General features: G+C 41.2%; 1 protein-coding gene across 1 annotated transcript in view; it reads left to right on the forward strand.

Moving 5' to 3' along the window:
• The first annotated feature begins 2073 nt into the window (after positions 1-2073).
• Positions 2074-20720, forward strand: part of hmga2 (high mobility group AT-hook 2) — a 67859-nt gene continuing 49212 nt past the window's right edge. The window contains exons 1-3 of the mRNA XM_083935157.1: positions 2074-2203; positions 4962-5048; positions 19604-19654. Of these exons, the coding sequence (XP_083791283.1) occupies positions 2093-2203; positions 4962-5048; positions 19604-19654 (249 nt within the window). The 5' untranslated portion in view covers positions 2074-2092. The remainder of the gene's footprint in view (positions 2204-4961; positions 5049-19603; positions 19655-20720) is intronic.

The raw sequence follows: 20720 nt of genomic DNA on the forward strand, positions 1-20720 counted from the left end.
AAGTGTTCTACACGTGCATACTGAGCATTGTTTTATACACATTTCCCAAACTTCAGCCGGACGTATCTGGTATCTTTGAAAACGTTGGGATCTCCACAAGAATGTAAAACACAGTTGTGTGGGTTTGAAAAATGCAAGATGAAGACAGAATAAGTCTCCATACTGTGCTGTGCAAGACATTTGAGGATGTTGTCTTGGGCTTTTAAACACTCATAAACTTTTTATGGACCAAACAAATGATGATTAATGGAGTAAATGATTGACAGATTCATTAACAATGAAAAGAATTGTTAGTTGCCCTAAAACTGATTTAAAATGGTTGTAGGAAAAGACAATTTCAACGATTTCTGTGTAACAAAAATGGACCTGAACATTTCAGCTACAGACTTTTTTTGGTTACTGTAATAAAGCTTTTATGCTTTTATGTAACATTTCCATTAATAAGCTGATTTATAACTGCATAGTATCTTACTTACTCAAAACATTAGGTGACTGAAAAACACACAATGAAAATGCACTTTTCACCTGGAGAGAAGTGTGAAAGACATGCAAAATGTCACATTTGCATTTTACTTGGTATTTGAAAATCGCTATATCCACATTTCAATCCTTCATTCAAGTGAAATCCGGCGCAAAATCATTCCATGTTCTTTTCCGACACTTACATACATCAAATAATCCATCAAGACAGTTTTTTTGTGTCACAACTATTAACGGAGAAATCTGGTAGAGTCGCTAACAGCTGGACGTGGCTAACACTGATTAGCTCGGGGCAGTATGGTGAAGGCATTAAAAGGTCTTTTTTTTAACCACTAATACTGCTCAAAATAACAGCAAACCTCTGCAGCAGCATGAGAAGAGTCCCAACAACGGAAAACAAAGCACCAACAACGTAGTTAGGGAACCCAGAGTTTATTTAAAGAGTGTTTTAAAGACTTACCAACTGGCCCCTGTACCAGCTCCTCTCATAGTAAAGTCCATTCAAGTGGATTACCAAAGTCAATCCCTAAGGAAGGAGCCCATTGGTGCTTTGTTTTCTGTGTAGGGACTCTTCTCATGCTGCCACAGAGGTTTGCTGTTATTTTCAGCAGTATTAGTGGTTAAAAAAGACATTTGAATGCCTTCATCGTACTGCCCCGAGCTAATCAGTGTTAGCCACGTCTGGCTGTTAGCGACTGTTAGCTAAATAGGTCATACATAAAAAAGAAATTATTTTACATCGGAATTACACTTAAAGGGATATGGGTTTTCAAATGTTTCTGTTAATCCAGATCCAAACGACAATGAAAAGTTCCTTGTTTTCACACCTACAACCATGGACTTTGACCGGGCTGTGCAAGTCAAAGTGCTGCAATGGTTAAATGTTAGAAAGTCCCTGCAGCTACAAGCCCCAGCTTGTGTCCCTTCTTATTGTAGCAGACAGCCTCTGCTGCTCCATATTCCACCGAGGTGAACTCTGAATGGCTGTTCAGTGTCCGGCAGCAGCGGATTCCATTGAAACGTGTGAAAATGTGAATTTAATTCATAAATGCGGCCTGCCACGGCTGGCCCGCAGCCAGGAGCCCGTCTCCGCTCTGTTTTCTCTGGCTCCCATCCAGACCCCCCTCCACTCCCCTCCCCCGCCCGTGTTATCCACCCACGGGAGAGGTGATTTCTTTCTCTTTTTTTCCTCTTCTTTTTTTTTTTTAACCCATCCTCACAGTGAATGGGGTTTCGGAGTGGGCTGTGGATGCGGTTTATTATGCCCACACTTCTTAGAGTAACCGTGCCGAGCTGTCACGCCTCGCTGCTGCGTGCTCCTGCCCGGTGCCGCGGTGTGTTGTAGCCGAGTTTGAGTCGGAGCCGCTCGGCGTCTCGGACTCCGCCGTCCCCCGGTTGTTGTGTTCTTCTCCTGCTCACTGAGCCAAACCTTCCAGCTGCTCACTGGCTTATTCTGAGCCACTCCACAGCCAGTCCTGCTGCCGGCGGGACACTTCACATTTGGACACCAGACCTGTTCAAGCGCCGTTTACTCTCCACATCGGCTATTTCTTTTTCTTCTCCTGTCTTTTCTGACCACCGGGAGAACGGCGGAGCCGCAGCACCGGGAAGCATGAGCGGACGCGGGGACGAGGCCGGGGAGAGCTCTGGCTCCCAGGAGCCCACGGGGGCCGCGGCGGAGCCCCAGAAGCGGAGGCCGGGGAGACCGAGGAAACCCAAAAAAGTAAGAGTTTGTGTGTCGGTGCCGTTGAGTGCGGACAGACAGGCGGATCTAATCCAGATAGTGTGTGCACAGTGTGACGGGGATGTGTGTGGTGCTTTCACACACTCTCCTCTGGTCGGAGAGTTGAGGTAAAACTTAGAGCCGCTCTGATTTAGCAGCCCATTAAAGTGCACACATGCATGTTGTGTTAAAGTGATGTGAATGTGTGATTGATTGTTCCATGTTGACGTTGCAGCAGGGTGTGCAATCCACCATAACTTCCTCCTTATGGCTGGTGTTCAGCAGCCTGTAATATTGTAGAGGGAAACACTGTTTTTTCCACATATACTGCTCTTCCTATAGCCTGCTGTGTGTGTGTGTGTGTGTGTGTGTGTGTGTGTGTTGCCTCCTGATGAGGAATGCGCCTGTTTCCAGTCTGGGCTCTGGCCGATGATCTTTATTGACAGCATGAGTAAAAAGAGAAGTAGGGGTCTGAGTGTAACTGTGCAGACGCCCGTGAGGTGCGCGGCAGAGCCAGTGAGGGCTGTGAGCGCGTTTCTGTGAGTGTGTTTACACTGTGGATGTGACTCACTGGTGAGTCACAGTCCCACCACACCAGAGTCGCGTCCAATGGACACCAGTGTTACTGTAGGTGAGAGAAACTGGACACTGGATACTGGACACACACACACACACACACACACACACACACACACACACACACACACACACACACACACACACACACACACACACACACACACACACACACATATACGGGGGACGAGGGGACTGGGGACCGGCCCCCCCACGATTTCTGAAAAACATGAATTGATGATTTACTAATATAACAGTTCAGTAAAATGATGATTTACTAATATAACAGTTCAGTAAAATGATGATTTACTAATATAACAGTTCAGTAAAATGATGATTTACTAATATAACAGTTCAGTAAATGATGATTTACTAATTTAACAGTTAAAATGATAATTTACTAATATAACAGTTCAGTAAATGATGATTTACTAATATAACAGTTCAGTTAAAATGTTGATTTACTAATATAACAGTTCAGTAAAATGATGATTTACTAATATAACAGTTAAATAAATGATGATTTACTAAAATAACAGTTAAAATGATGATTTACTAATATAACAGTTCAGTAAATGATGATTTACTAATATAACAGTTCAGTTAAAATGATGATTTACTAATATAACAGTTCAGTAAAATGATGATTTACTAATATAACAGCTAAATAAATGATGATTTACTAAAATAACAGTTAAAATGATGATTTACTAATATAACAGTTCAGTAAATGATGATTTACTAATATAACAGTTCAGTAAAATGATGATTTACTAATATAACAGTTAAAAAGATGATTTACTAATATAACAGTTCAGTAAAATTATGATTTACTAATATAACAGTTCAGTTAAAATGATGATTTACTAATATAACAGTTCTGTAAAATGATGATTTACTAATATAACATTTCAGTAAAATGATGATTTACTAATATAACAGTTAAAATGATGATTTACTAATATAACAGTTCAGTAAATGATGATTTACTAATATGACAGTTAAAATGATGATTTACTAATATAACAGTTAAAATGATGATTTACTAATATAAAAGTTCAGTTAATGATGATTTACTAATATAACAGTTCAGTAAATGATGATTTACTAATATAACAGTTTAAATGATGATTTACTAATATAACAGTTAAAATGATGATTTACTAATATAACAGTTCAGTAAATGATGATTTACTAATATAACAGTTCAGTAAATGATGATTTACTAATATAACAGTTAAAATGATGATTTACTAATATAACAGTTAAAATGATGATTTACTAATATAACAGTTCAGTAAATGATGATTTACTAATATAACAGTTAAAATGATGATTTACTAATATAACAGTTCAGTAAAATGATGATTTACTAATATAACAGTTAAAATGATGATTTACTAATATAACAGTTAAAATGATGATTTACTAATATAACAGTTCAGTAAAATGATGATTTACTAATATAACAGTTAAAATGATGATTTACTAATATAACAGTTCAGTAAACAGTGATACTCTGTTGACTGTTAAGGAGAAATAAACAAGAAAGGTAAGAACAGTAATGAGTACATGTGCAGTACTTTTTGAATGATATGGTGAGCCTCTATGAAGTTGTGATTTATGGTTGCATGGTATGAGTTGCACACCCCACCCCCCCTCCCCAATCCTGACTTTGGATCTGCACCCCTGCACACAGCAGCCTGCAGTATGTACACTAAAATACAATAGGCTACATCTTGATCCATTATGAAGTGCACTGCCTCCCCCACCCCCACCCCCCCCACACAACCACCACACACACACACACACACACACACACACACACACACACACACACACACACACACACACACACACACACACACACACACACACACAAACACACACACACACACACACACCCACACACACACAAACACACACACACAAACACACACACCCACACACACCCACACACACACACAAACACCCACCCACCCGCACACACCCACCCGCACACACACACACACACACACACACACACACACACACACACACACACACACACACACACACACAAAACCTTTGTCTCTCTTTTGGTCTTGACCCATAAAGCACTGACCAATTGGGTGGGGGTGGGGGGGTCAAAGCTTTGTTTCCTGTCCTGGACACCCATGTCATGTTCCCCCCTCCCTTTCAGGAGCCCTGTGGAGAGCCTCTCCCTAAGCGACCTAGGGGCCGCCCCAAAGGAAGTAAGAACAAGGGCCCCTCCAAGGCAGCGCAGAAGGTGAGCAGCCTCAGCACCCAATGACACACACGCTCGCTTTCACTTTTTCACTTTTTGGGACTATTACTGACACACGTGGCTTTTGTTTGTTTGTTTGGATCCCCTGTAGCCTCAGCGTAGCTAGAAGCTATTCTTCCAGGGGTCCTGCAGTTTTATGTTGATTTTGTGTCAATGATAACCACCAATAGTTCAGCCTCTTCTCCTTGTTCTACTTAAGTTTGATTTATACTAAGATCAAGTTTTGGTTTGGAACCAAACTAGTTGTTTTAGATACATTTAAAATAAGTTTGTTACTGCTGATCCTGCCTACGGACTGTAACTCTCTCTGTAATTTGGTATTTACATCACCAACATTTGTTTCTGCTAAATATATAGCGGAATCATCAGCGAACATTGAAATATTTGCTTTGTCTAGGACAGAGAGAAGATCCTTAGTAAAGATTGTGTAGAGGACAGGAACGTTTTGTAAAGCAGATCATTCAGGTTTCAATGTCTTATTATCCAGTGTTATATTATTATTATTGTTATTATTGTTATTGTCATCGGCATTATCATTATCAATACTTAAAAAAAAAGGTAAATAATGTTTGATGGTTCTTTCTAGAGTTGTTCCAATATAGATACCAGTATCAGAAATGGCCCTGATCCTAAAATTCTGGTATTAGCCCTTAAACAAACCTACTTTAAAGTAATTTAATTATGTTCTTTTTCATAATAAAATACATTTCTATGGCATTCATTCTCTGTATGTATAACCTGAGCCATGCCATTCAACAATGACAGCAATCATATCACACCCATACAGAGTTAGCAGTGTACAGCTGTTAATTAATTAGACTGAATATGCTTTTTGTTTTTTTAACACACTCATTTTGGATCAGTACTGTGTTTGTCTAATCATCACTCTGGTCATAATCTATTCTCTCTATCTTTGTCAGTGAGAGTAGTTTAAATTTGGAAAATGTCATCGCAGCATTTTGTTTATTTGAACAAAGGTGTTAGAATGACTTTGATGCTTTTTTTTGTATCGCACTGTGCTTGAGCTCGGGAGACTGATTCCCAATGAATGAAAGTTAGATTTGGATTCCTGACGAGCAGGTGGCACCGTGCGTGGCGGCCTCTGCCATCAGAGAATAAATGTGTGTGTGAATGGGTGACTGTGGAGCGCTTTGAGTGTTTGGAAGACTCTAAAGGCTCCATATAAATGCAAGTTTATTTACCAGTAACCAGATTGACGGTGACAACATACCGAGGTTATCGGGTGCTGATCAGGTGCGCGCCGAAAAACCTCACATCTTCAAATTTTAAAGTGATTCTCCAGTTTATTAGGATTGCTCAGAGTAACTCTTAACAGGAGTGACAGCTACTGAATCCCCTGGCATATTTCAGGATTTTATTGTAGTAAGCCAAAAATACTGAAAATGTTTAAAGCTAATGGAAAAGCAAATGTGTTCTCCTTCAAGATATGACAGGTTTTCAAAAGATTGGTAATAAAATGTGACACTATGGAAAACTGTCACGTACTAGAATGTGCCAGAATTGTAGTGATGTTTATGTATTCTTTGATTAGACTGAGACCTACTCCTGATCTTTAGACTGTTAAAGGGATAGTTCAGATTTTTTTCAAGTGGGGATGTATGAGTACTTATCCATAGTCAGTGTGTTACCAACAGTTAATGGCAGTTGGCATGCCCCAGTTTGGAGAAACAGGCACAGAAACTAAGCAATTTACTGTTGTGGATAGGGGCAAGAGTTTAAGAAACCTAAAAGATGCCAACCAAAACAATATATATATATCAGTTTAAGTGTATGTTACATTTAGAGTATTTGACAGCTTTTACTTGCCATCAAACCGCGTAAGTTCACGCAGCGGGGAACTGAAGCCGTTCTTTGCTCTTTTCAAAGCCCCCAAATCCACCGACAAAATCAGTAATTTTACCTTGCAGAAGACGGGAGTTGCTTGTCTACTGCTGCCTCGATTTCTTTCTTTTTTCTTTTTTTTTTGCTTAGGAACTAACAAAACTAAGAAACCAACCAACCAATCAAGGCAGCAGTAGACCAGCCACTGCCGTATTCTACGAGGTAAAATTACTATCTTTATCAATGGATTCTGGTGACTTTGATGAGAGCATAGATAACGGCTTCAGTTCCTTTAGTTTACTTTAGTTTATTTGTTTTCACAAAGGGACAAAGTGTATTGATGAACATTTAAAAAAAAAAAAGTAAATATACAGGATTATAGCCAAAGGCTGTTCAAGGTAGATGGTCCCTATAATTAATAAAAAAAAATAAAACATTATTATAAACATAATAGATAATAACATACTACAATAGATCAGCAGCGGACAAATGATCCCAACTAGTTAAAACAGGTTTGATTTTCCAGAAGCCATATTTTAAGATGATTGGAAAAAGAGGTAAAAGTTGATAGGTGGCTTATTGCACTAGGTATAGAGTTCCAGGTATTGGTTGATCTGTAGGAAACAATTGCTTGGACAAAAGCACTCCTGCTGCGTAAACTCAAACAGGACTGGTATATGGTAATCAAAAGCTGTGAAAATATTCTAAATATAGCATAAACCCGATCTGATACTGATATTTAAGGTGTATATGGCATAAAATACATTTGGCTGCTGCCCCCAACCACAACAATGCATTGGTTAGCTTCCGTGCCTGTCCTCCTGCTGGCTTCTCCAAACTGGGGGCAGGCTAAACGTCACCTACTGTGGGTCATACACTGACTACGGATAAGTACCTCATACAACCACACTTCAAACTATCAGAACTATCCCTTTAATGTTGCCTCACTGACTGATCAGTGTATAAATTGAATTATCCTCCTGCTCATGTTTGTGGATTCACGCAGAAAGGGCTGTTATGGGTAACAGACAAATATGTTCAGGTTCTGTACAAGTCCAAAAGAAACAGCCACATGGATATCTCCAGTTGACACGTGCACATTTGCTCAAGTGCAGCCCACAGAAGCGTGTTCCAGTCTTATAGAACAACATACCACAACAAGATCTTTCAGCAATACAAACCTATTTGCAACTGCAAACATGGACACATATAACTCCCCAGCACTCTCACACACTTTTGTACACAGAGAGGAGGCTGTGTGCATGAGAGAGAGAGGTGATGAATGAGAAAAGATTAAAGTTGCAAAGAAAGAATTTTATAGCAATATCTAAGCTAACTTTTGGGCTGTGATACTGTAGACCTGAGCGAGTCCAGGGCCAGTCCCCGTGTCTTCATTCATTAGTTAGATGAAGCTGTGTTAGGCTCACCATGACAGCAGCCTTAGTGCTCCCTTGCCACCATGAACCACTGTAAACATTCCCAGCACTTAGAAAAGTGAACCACTCTGCTCTCGCAATAATCCAGTCTCATCTCATCTGGTATTGTTATGATAAACACTAAAGATATCAATCTTTCCAGATGAAAGAGTCCTGGGTCAGCCCACACCTTTAACTTATACTCTTTAAAAGTTCACTTCCCCTCCCCACATCAATCACCTCTACAATCTCTGACAGATATCATGGCAGCTTGTAAGTAACAATTGTATTGCACACCTTGACTGGATTATCACTACAGAATATAGACCGTTCTGAAATTTTTTTACAAAAAACACCAGGTTTGGTGTTGAATGCAGGAAAGTGAGATCTTGTGATTTTTCTCCAAAATCTGAGACCATCCTCAGCAGAAAATCAACGCGACCAGTCGTTTGTTACTACAACAACCTTCTGACAAGGCTTTTTGAATAATGACAGTTTTGTCATTACTTCCATTAGGGTGTCGAGGTGGATGGATTGATGAGCAAAGTGTGTGAATGCTTAAGTATGCTTCAAACATGCAAGTGGTGTTGGCTCAAAGCCGGACCAAAAAGCCCGCGGTTATATAGCAGTTTCGACGTGATGAATTGTACAAATGGGAATAAGGGCTTACACTTTCAGACAGCCTCTCCTTGCAGGCATTCATGGTGTTGCACACAAGAAACGTTCACGTTAGCACGGAAATTGGAAATAAGAAGTTCAAACCCTGCCTACTTTCACACCTGCACACATGTGGCCACTCAGCCCCCAGAGTGTGCTGTCAGAAAGTGGGCTTTTTACCTTGTTAGAGGTAAAAATATACAGTGTTTTAATCAGACTGCAGCCTTGACTATAAAGGAGGTAGCGCGCCTGTGTAATCACTCTGACACCGACACATCCGGTCTGACGCAGTCTTTTCCCAATGCTTTTCCTAGGCGATTGCCACTGAGTGCAAGTAGAATTAATTTACACACTTCTTAGAATCTACAGTGAAATTACATTATGTACATTTCTTATTAGTATAGGAAAGTGAGTTTGGTAAGAGAAAGCAGTCAGAACTCGTTGGTGACACTCAGGTGTTGTAGAATTTGTCCAACTCCCCTTCCTGAATATCTATTTTTCTCTTCTTTTAAAAAGGACATAGCCTCTTTAATCCTTGTGTGTCTGAAGGAGCTATTGTGGATTTCCAGTATAGAAGGAGGTGGAGGTGGTGCCTAGCAATCAGGGAGGTAAAGTTATTCCTTCAAATTCTTTAGTAGAATATTGGGTATACTCTTTCGGAAGACCAAAAATGCCACTGTGTGGTGAAGTGTGAATAGTCCTTGAGAATACCTTAGATATGGTGTTGAAGGAAATTTGCCAAAGGTTGGTCAGAGCTGGAGAAAAACACACCTGGGGTCCGTTTCACAAAGCAGGTTCAAAAAACTCTGAGTCTAACCCTGAACTCGGAGTTGATCTACTCTGAGATAGGAAACTCTGAGTTTTCAGTTTCAGAACAGCATATTTGCAACTCAGAGTAGTTTGACCTGGAGTTAAGCACGCGCACCACAAGTAAAAAAAGACAGCATCAATGGAGCCCTGATTCGACGAGTTACCATGGCAACGGGGAAGCGAAGGGCTGCGCTACAACTGGAAATGGAAATATTAATGCTCATACGGTGAGTTTGAGCAGGTTTACACCGCTGCAGCAGCAAAAGAGAGGGAGACGGTGCGGGAGAACATTGCTGCTCGGGTCAGTGCATAAGTTTAAATGTAGTCCTGTTGCATCACAGTAATATCACAGGGGGAACTGCTTGAGTGGGAGCCTATTAGTTTATTTCATTTAAGTGCATTCCCACGGGGGAGAAGCGCACTTGGCAGCAGCTTAAGATGAAAAATAAAACATTGTTTAAACAGGTAAAACATCGACACAATATTATGGTGACGCCTCATTTTGAGCATGTTTTACATGGTAAAGTAAATATTACCGTAAGTGGCTGTTTTATATGTTGTATAAAAAACTCCCATTTGCAAAAAAACGCAGCGCAACACACAATATCTGCTGGGATATGAGAGCATGACTTTGGTTGTTAATGTAGGAAATGTAAGGACGGATGAGATGGACTGTGACGTGAAACGGTGTTGTGCGTATTCAGCACCCCTGCCGTGAAATGCACCCCTTCGCATTATAGGTGATATTCTGGATCAGAAGGCTGTTGTTTCCACCTATAGGAGTAGTTTATATACCGGTAAACCAATTAAAAGCACACACTTTTGAACCTATGAATTGCAAGAAAAGCTGGGATTATATTTAGGAAACGCTGAGTCAATTAAATTCAACTTGCTCAAAAGATCCATTTCATTCATTTTGTAATTATGGCTGCAGTATATTAAGGACGTCAATGCGCGGTCTGATAATCATCTCCCGACCAATATTTAATTCTCTGTGCAGTATTGCTGCACCTTCATCCACGGGATCGTTATCAAAAGGACATGCCATGGTAGTGAAATAGTTGTCACCTAATATAACTTCTAATGTCGCCTACTGACTGATGTTTGCAGTGATTTTCTGAAAAAACTGACGACAGAACTATACTATGCCAAAACTCGCCCGCTGACTGAATGAATGAGGAAATCAAACACTGTGTGTGGCTGAAAGAGGGCGGAGGCAGAGAGAAACTCAAGGTTTTCTGACCCGACCAGGTTAGTTTTCAGAGAGCTGTTGTTACCATGGTAACTGACCGAGAGGTTAAGTTACCTCTCTTTGTGAAACAGGCTAGAGTTACCCCTCTCTCTCTGGTTTGAGTTACCTCCCTTTGTGAAACGGAAAACTCAGAGTTTCCCTCATTTTGGGGTTAACAGACTCAGAGTTTTCACTAAACCTGCTTTGTGAAACAGGCCCCTGTATGTGTGAGATGGCAGGGTGAGCCTCCACACAGACATCTACCGTATTTGGGAAAATCTGCGCCAACCTTGTCTTCGAATAATGACACATCAAAAACCAATCAGAGTTCACGTTCTCTCTTGTGTTGAAGGTCAAATGATCACCATATGATTGAGTAGAACTGTACGACAAGAAGTGTTTACAGCGAGGAAATGGAATAGGGCCAAGGGTAGTGCAGGGTTATCATCGGCGCTAGCGTCCTTTTGCCGACCCTTGTAAACACAGAGCTAAAGTAAACGATTACAACCATATTTGGTTAGAAAGCTGAGAAGCTATTCTTTGGTTTTTCACCATTAGATTAACTGAAAATATTACACAAGCATTATTTGTAGGTAAACAGAGATTTCTTTAGCCAAAAACTGTTGGTGACACTATCACTATTCAGTAGATCTGAACAGTTGTGGATTAAGGTGGTCATGGGCCCCTAGGCTGCTGTTTGTTTTGGCCCCCCACATTATTATTAATGCTTTATCAGAAAAAAAACGCTTCCAATTTTACGCTTTTACGCAGCGCACACACACACACACACACACACACACACACACACACACACACACACACACACACACACACACACACACACACACACACACACACACACACACACACACACACACACACACACACACACACATAACACTCTGACAGAAAAAGTCCTTCACAGAACATCTGCTAATTGATAAGCGTTTTTAGATTTCTAAACCAAGCCAACATTGGAATATGCCTGCCACTGAGAAATAATTACAACGTGCTGACTGAAACACAAATCAGACCGCTGTGCAATATAATAACAACAAATAAAAATACAATAAACAGAGCAGCAGTAAAAGCACACAATCATATGTGTACCTTTTTTAGAAGTTTTATTTTTCATGCTTTGCGCAGAATGTCACGTTCAATGGACATCAGACACAGGTGATTCAGTCTGTTCTGGCCCATTGTGGATCTCAGTCTGTTTTTAACTAGTCCCAGTTTGGAAAAAGAATGCTCTCTGCTGATGTTGGTAACAGGCAAAGTCATGAATAGTTGAAGGGCAATATCAACATTTGGAAACACTGACTGTAGGTTCCTTCCCGATATGAACCATAGGTAGAGGGATTGGCGGCCTCTTGTGCACTCTCCGCAGCAACGGGCGGGGCTGTCACGGAGGAGACGGTGGGCGGGCTGGCTGGGGCATCATGGTTAATTCCTGGGGTGTTTGTGGGACAACACAACGGGTAGTTGAAGTCTCGGCCCCTCTGTCTCAGACTCCTTATCTGAGTGACATTGGGAGGCACTGTCGTGGTCAATTTGGCAGCTTTCTTTAACCTGGCCAAAGCTAGCTGTAGCTACAGCTTCAGTTGCGGTATCAACGGCGTCAACATTAACCTTAGCCTTTAGGCCGCTCTCATGAACAGAAGAAGAGTCTGAAACCTTGAAAAATCCTGTTTATTTATGAATTTTCTTCAGTAGATCTTGGTCCTGTTGTTCTTTCAGTCGTTGTGCTTTTCCTTTTTCATGCTCTGCTATCACATTTCCTTTCTGACATTTTGCCGCTGTACTGTCTAATAACAGTGAGTGACGTATCATTTGACAACAAAACTGACCTTATGAACCCCCCACATGATGGCAGCTGATTGGGTCAATGTGTCCCATATCTATCCAATCAGTGACTTCAGTTTTCTTTAATGTTTCTAAGGGCCCCAACAGGAGGCACGTTTTTTTTTCCTGTGTAGAAAATTTTAAAATATAAAAATAGTCTGGCCAATCCAGGGCCCCTGCACATATGGGCTGCAGCCTAGGTAAGCCTTTGTATTAATCCGCCTGTGGATCTGAAAACCCTCATATGACAAATACTGACTGTCATAGATCGGAAAATGCTCATGGGTCTTTTTGTTTGTTTGGAGGGCTCTCGGTCTCTCAGTCAGTGGTATTGTACAGATATTCATGGCCACTGTCACTGTTGAACCGCTGAATTCTCCGGCAAATATGCTTATGTAGGCCTTAACCCTGACCCTAACCCTAACCTCTAACTCTAACAAAATGCTGAATTAAATCAGCGAAGGCAGAGGCTTATGCGACCGGGGAACATAGGGATGACCCCAATATTCAGTACTTTGTTTAAGGACTGAATCATCTTATAACCAATAGCATCTCCCTCTTCCTCAGCTGTAGTTCCGGTTAACTGCAATTCAGCAAATGTTAGCATGCTAAAGAACAATTTTTTTCACATTCTGCTCAGAGCACAGCTTTGTAGCCTCAAAGATCATGGCTGTAGACTTTTGTTAGCATGTTTTCCTGTGCTGAGGAACTGAGCTGTACTGAAACAAAACTGTATTCTCCAAACATCCTTATTGCTGCATTGCCACTGCCATAGCTATGTCTCAGTCAAACCTTGGGACGCTTTCCTCCCCTGAATAACTGAGCATCCGTTGTTTGTTTACATGCAAACATATGACCTATGTTTGACTGACAAAGACCTTTGAATTCTAGCTTTGGTCTGTTTGGTGTTATTCATCCCAAAAACTTTGTAGAGAGGTGGTCAAGGTCAGCAACGTTTGGGTTCTTTAACCATGATCTTTCCCTTAAGTAGTCCACCACAACGACCAAAAGGGTTTTCTAACATTAACAAAGCATTTTTTTCAAACCCAACCACAATCCTCCCCTCACCGCGACCAAGACTCTGTTCTCACCTGGCAGTAACATGTAGTGTGAGTGATCCGATCCCAAGTGGACAGCTCTAACTACAGGTGAAAACACTCTTAGGACACGTTGAGATCAGATCTCAAAAACCACATTAGGAGGTGGTTCAGGGGTCCACATTCAGATGGTAGTGAGAACAGGTCTGTGACTCTCCACACTGAGAACCACCTACTCAACTGAGCCCTGTGTTTGACAGGAACTACGTCCTCATTCACAGACTGTGTCCACAACATCTGAGCCTGTAGCTCTGTGTGTTTTGGCTGTTTTTCTATTTTTGAACAATATTATTTTGAAAGTATTTCTCATGTCACAGAAACCAAAGAGAGTGACTTGTCTTATGTGGTCCATGGAATGGATTGCCATGACATCTATGGTGCTCACAGGTTGAACCAAAATGACAGATGTTATTATAAGACTGTTGGTGATGTGTCCGTTGTGAACTGGATAAACATATTTATTTCCTATAAATCCTTCACAATAAAAGCAGGTTAACATCATTAGTTATATGTTTATTAAATACACCCGGAATTCAGAACACAAACAAAAGTTTAGCAAAGACAAACTGTAGGAAATCGCTCTTTCATTAGTCCTCACGTTTCTGTAATAATGATAAATGTGAGAGTCACAACTGAAATTCATTCACAACACATTAACCAAAAGATTTTTCATTCAAATATAAAGGTTATCTATACCTAAACGGAAAGGATGTGTTTATTTACGCACAGAGAAGTGGAATCCGATCACACATGGTCACTGAAGGCACATGTGGAGACACATGCTACTGCTAGGTCTTAACACAGAGCTGAGAGCTGTCCACTTGTGATCGGATCACCCTGATCGGATGTCCCTACCAAATGGAAACTGGGCCGAAGTCATATTTGTGCCTGAACCCAGCCAAACATGACCCACAGCTGTGGCAGATCAGAAAGTGTCACATTAATCTTTTTGTAACAGTGATTTGTAATGGCTTTGGAAGGCTAACCTGCTGAAAGGGCCATCAGATCTCTGGGTATTTAGGGCTTGCTGCATCTCTCTGACCAGTCTTATAAAACACACTGATGATTAATTGAGCAGGGTGTTGTCTTTCAGACGATTAAGTCTCCACATAAAAAATGCAGCATCCCCAAACAGAGAACTGGGATTACAGTACACAGCTTGGTTAGCAGGCAATGTGATATGTCATGATAGACACCTCAGAGCATTAGAACATCTCATGAAAAAATATCATCATTGTGTGGTGATGATGATGGTGTATTAAATATATATAGAAATTATGCTTTCATATAACTGGTGAAATCAGTCAGAAACTGTACATTCAATTCAACACCAGCACTGTCTAATCGATTGATCCTCCACAATGAAAACAGAGTAACAGGAAAACACTTTTGTCCTCATAAAGTGTAATTCTGGCCTAAAATCATCCAATGTTCTTTTTCAACACCTGCACACATTAAATGAGCCATCAAGACAGTTTTTTTCCTGTATAAACTATACTTCAAATTGTAATCAAGCACTATTTAAGCGCTATTATCACAATGTCGGCTGTTTTGCTCATTTTCTGTAACAAATGCAGCATGAAAGTAGCTTGCTAACTCCGCCATGCCGCCACGCCACACTGGTCACAGAAAACGAGCCGGACAAAGTTGTCACTCATCTGGTTATAACTTGAGATGCATGATCCTGTTTTTTCCATTTTTTTACCAATTCAATCTGATACGATACCTTGGCTGAGCGTATCAGCCGATACCGATGAATGAACGCAGCGTATACCTTTCTATGTGAGTGAAGGCATCAGGCTTGAGAGAAACATTTAGCCTTGTTAAATAAGGTAACAAATTAACAGATATATAGATAAAGTAGCAAAGATAAATAGATAACACTTCCATGTAAAGTGCACTGCAAACAGATATCTTAAAATGTAATATAAAACCCTAACCGCTGTTGCAAAGAGAATTGAAGTGACTTGATCGCTGTAACTGTATTGCTGTGTATGATATTAATAATGAAGAAATGGCTGGATTGGAATGCTGGATCTGCCTCGTTCATCTGATATCTGATCCAGCTAATTGGTCAATATCTGAGCCGATATCCGATCCCGGTATCGGATCGGTGCATCTCTAGTTATAACAATTTGCCTTCCTGTAACTGTGGGCGGCTGTGGCTTGGTGGCAGGGTGGGTCGTCCTCTGATCGAGAGATTGGTGGTTCGATCCCCATCTCCCCCCGGTCCACATGTCGAAGTGTCCTTGAGCAAGACACTGAACCCCAAATTGCTCCCCGTGCTGCGCATGGGTGTGTGAATGTGGTCTGAATGGTTAGATCAGATTAGATGGTATGTAGATGTCCACTGCCATCAGCGTGAATGTCTGTGTGAATGGGTGAATGTGACAAACACTGTGAAGCGCCTTGAGTAGTCAGATGACTAGAAAGGCGCTATATAAGTACAAGTCCATTTACCATTTACCATTTGTAACTCCACTGCTTATTTGGCAGCTACAACACCTCACCTTGGTTCATTAGTTAGCAGCGGTACACATCAAAATTGCTGCTGCTCTGAACATTCTGCTGCGCGGATGTGAAGTGGGTTGTCCTTTTTATATCCATTTTATTTCAATGGCTGAAACAGTCCACCTGAAGCGTTGTGGTTTGTACTCTGGTGTTGTTTACTGAGCCAAGGAGCTCCAGAAAGCCACACACTTGCCACCAACACAGATACTTGCTTATCATTGTCTGCAATTAATCGCACTAAGATTTCAGCTGCTAACTAGCGCCAGGGAGCCTGGGTATATTCCATGAATTATTGACACAGGTCTGGTCTTGTTTATCGTGGGTAACTGCAGAGCTTGGCTTTTTTGGCTACTCGGGACAGTCTGCAGGGTTCAGTCGTCCCACAAACATCATGTCATTCTGCTCTCTTAGTAAGAAAGTCAAATCACTCCCCTGGAGCCAAACACACAGGGTCATTCCAGCCTAATGTGGATACATTAGAAAATATTTTTCCCTCAACTCACAAATATATTTTTTCATTTAAAAAAGGCTCAGTAACAGTAATCAGTTTTAACAAACATTACTGTAACAGGAGTAAATAGAGCATTTGTTATTTTCAGCAGTGTATTAATATACATTAAAGGTTGAATATGGAGAATGGCGCCATCTAGTGTCTCAAGATCGTAGTCGCAACAACATAAAATAATTCCAGCAGTTGGGTTGCCAGGTTTAGTGCCAAGTGTGTCACGATCAGCCTGCTCCAAGTATTGCAGAGGAGTTTGACTGACAGTTACTGTTAGCCGTTAGCATTAGCCGTTCCAGCTAGGTAAAGATGAAAGTGATGTTAGTGGTCAAGGAGAAACGTAGCCATCTGGGCGTGCGTTTGAATGGCGTTTCTCTCCTTTCTCTCAGTCCATGGAGTGAATGCTCGGCCTATATAGACTCTGGTTTTTGCCCGTCTCCGCTCACTCAGCTGCTGGGACAAATAACGCCCCCTTCACTGAGGCTCCGAAGCAGCTGCCGGATTGGAAAACTCCAACTTAGCCAAATTCTCAAGTGCGTCTTTACATACTTAGGTCGTACTCACACTGTCCGTCCGTACCGTGCCCCGGGCTTTGGGGTACTTGCCCCCCCCTCCCTCTCACCCCGCGGGCCAGGCCTGTTTGTACTCACACTGCCTGGGCCTCGCGCAAATGCGTCTTGCCTGTCCATACGTCATCACGCCGTAACACGTCACATGCATTGATGACGTCATCGCGATGCGTAGCTTTGTTTACCATAGACCTCAGACCTATGCGTCTTGTCCGGCTGTTTTTGAATATTTTCATCGACCAAATCCGTAGTAAACACTCCACCTCCGAGGCCTTAGGCCCCGCCGTAGGCCTCGTGCTCGTGCTTGTACACGTGTGCACGCTCGTGCTCATACATGTGTAAACGCACTTACAAAAGCCCACTTCTCCCAAATGCTCCGTGGCCGGCAAGCTAGCCACGGCTAGACACGATGCGGTTGCACTCACACTGGTCACGAACTAGGCTTTACCCATAAAACCTGTTTGGGCAGTGTGAGCGCGACTTTAAATGCTTATGCTTATTTCTATACCTGAAGGATCATTCTGGTTTATCCAAAGGTGGATCTTATTTGACGTAATTTCTATCAGCCATAAGAACATGTAGTCTACAAGTTAATACCTGAGATCTGGGAACACGTTGATATTATTAAAAAGAAGTCCGGCCAGTCAAGAAACACGAGCAGTCAGACGATCAGACCCATTTGCCCATTTTCAGTTTAACTCCAAATAAAGTGGTTTAGATGATCTGGATAAACTGTCGGCTTGTTTTAAACTTGTCTGATTGTCAGTTCTTGACCAGCTGGACTTGTAGTGATCTCACGGTGTTCCCATATTGAAGTCCGAACAGTCAAGAAACACCAGTCAAGAAACACGAGCGGTCAGATGATCACAAGTCCAGCCGCTCAAGAACTGACAATCAGACAAGTTTAAAACAAGCCATATAATGTTATCAAAACTGATAAAAACTGATTTTAACAGACAGGGTCACATCCCTCCAATTTTAGCCTCACTTCACTGGCTCCCTGTATGTTTTAGAATTGATTTTAAGATTTTACTGATCACTTTTAAGGCTCGTCTAGGTCAAGCCCCAGAATAGCTTTCAGACATGCTGACCCAATACAAGCCTGCTCGCAGCTATAGATCCGCAGGCGGGTCTCTCTTAACTGTTCCAAACCAGAGGGGACTGTGTGTGAATATCTCGGCGTTGGAAGGACCTGCCCGCAGAGAGAATGCTCAATCAGTGTCCTCTTTTCAATCACTTCTTGAAACTCATTTTATAGACTTTCCTTCCTGTGATGTCATCTTTTAGTTGTCTTTTATCGTCTTTTTTTATCTTTCTTTGCAAGCAGCTTAAGCTAATAATAATAATTTCCCTTGTCCACCAATGATGCCCCTTCTTTCTGTACAATGATGTGTAAATATGGTTATGTTGTTACCTAGTGGATATTGTTATTAATATTATCTGTTTTGTTTATACTGTATACATAAGTGTATTTTGATTAGCACTGTCAAAGCACTTTGTAAACTGCTGTTTTTAAAGGTGCTATAAAAATTAAGTTATTATTGTTATTATTATTATTATTATTATGATTATTTTTTTTTTTATTAATAACCAAATATGTAAAAAAATAAGACCAAAGTTGCAATAAACCAGAATTACCTGTCCACAGAAAACAGTGGCTATGTAGAAGGCATTGTAGGCTAAGACACAGTAGGACTTTTTGGCTTTTTTCATTGTTTTTGTAAATAATGTGTATACACATGGATTGGCTTTAGAATGATGAATACATTTTTCTGAGCGTCACAGACACCCTGAAGAGACTCTTTGTATAATCAGAATTCAATCCATTAGATCCAGTAAAGAATGAAAACATGGTCTAATCTAATCTAAAACGTAAAAAAAATAAAATAAAATAAACAGGCTATGCACTTTCACTAGAATGAATGGGGCATGTTTAACAGTGGAGTGGCCTCCTAATACCTTGAAATGTACTTTACAGAGTAAATGTCTTGGCTGATCAGGTGTTTTAAGTGATAGTAGGATAAGGACTGACTGTGTTGCTTCTAATCTATGTCTCTACAGAAAGCCGAGGCAACCGGGGAGAAAAGACCCAGGGGGCGACCCAGGAAATGGGTGAGTCACTTTCTTAAGGGCTGATCTTATGTCTGCTGCTGGCATACTGAATACACGACACTTAAGCAAGTTAATGAAATCTATTCGTGGCAGATAAATGTACATGGAAAGGTCTGTCGGAGAAGAGACACTTGTTTCTTTTAATTCAAAAGTGATCTCCCAGTGGGTGTATCGCCTTGTTTAATGCATATTTAAATGTGCAGTTTCACTATTTTGTGGTCATCTCTCTTTATTAACTTTCATTATGTTGACTGGATTCAGAGGTTCCTCTTTGGCCATTTTTGGTGCATATGTGTCCAGGGATAACTCCAAACTGTTTATATTATCAGTCAAAGAAAATGTTTACTCTCCACGCGGGCCGCAGGTATACTTAAATAATTCCACTGACAGCTTGAAGGCCTCAGTGTTTATCAGCTCCAAAGTAACAGGCCTGATTGATAGTGCAGAGGAAAATGGTCGGCAGTTCGAAGTGCCACCAGGAAGGGCGAGGAGAGATGCAGGGGACAGGAATTTTCTCCTGCATTTATCATGTCGGCATTTCTATGTGTCAAAGGGGAAAGAACAAGTAAAAACCTTCATTATAATGTTATAAAAAGTCACAAAGTGGGGATTTTTATATTTATTTTCCTTTCCCGGGAGGAACAATGTGTTTCAAGAATCAACTGTTTGCGTATTCTCCACTGAGTAACTTCTGCTGGCTGAGACTTATCAGCTCCACGCGGTGACTTCAAAAGCTACAGCAAGTAAATGAACTGCTCTGTTCACATGCATGTGCACTGAATCCTCAGCCTTTACGGCCTCCCTCAACAACAGGCCACAGCTGCCAGGGCGACATGTCAAGTCTAACGTCTTTGGACTAACTCACAGTTGCTCACAGTTGCACGCCATGAGCATGTTTGAGGCTTAAAGGACCAGGAAAACCAGGGGCCTGTTTCACAAAGCAGGTTCAAAAAACTCTGAGTCTAACCCGGAACTCTGAGTTGATCTACTCTGAGATAGGAAACTCTGAGTTTTCGGTTCCAGAACAGCAGATTTGCGTCAGGTTGATCAACTCAGAGTAGTTTGA

This window comes from Echiichthys vipera (genome assembly GCF_963691815.1).
Source record: "Echiichthys vipera genome assembly, chromosome: 20".
In the NCBI taxonomy this organism is placed as follows: domain Eukaryota; kingdom Metazoa; phylum Chordata; class Actinopteri; order Perciformes; family Trachinidae; genus Echiichthys; species Echiichthys vipera.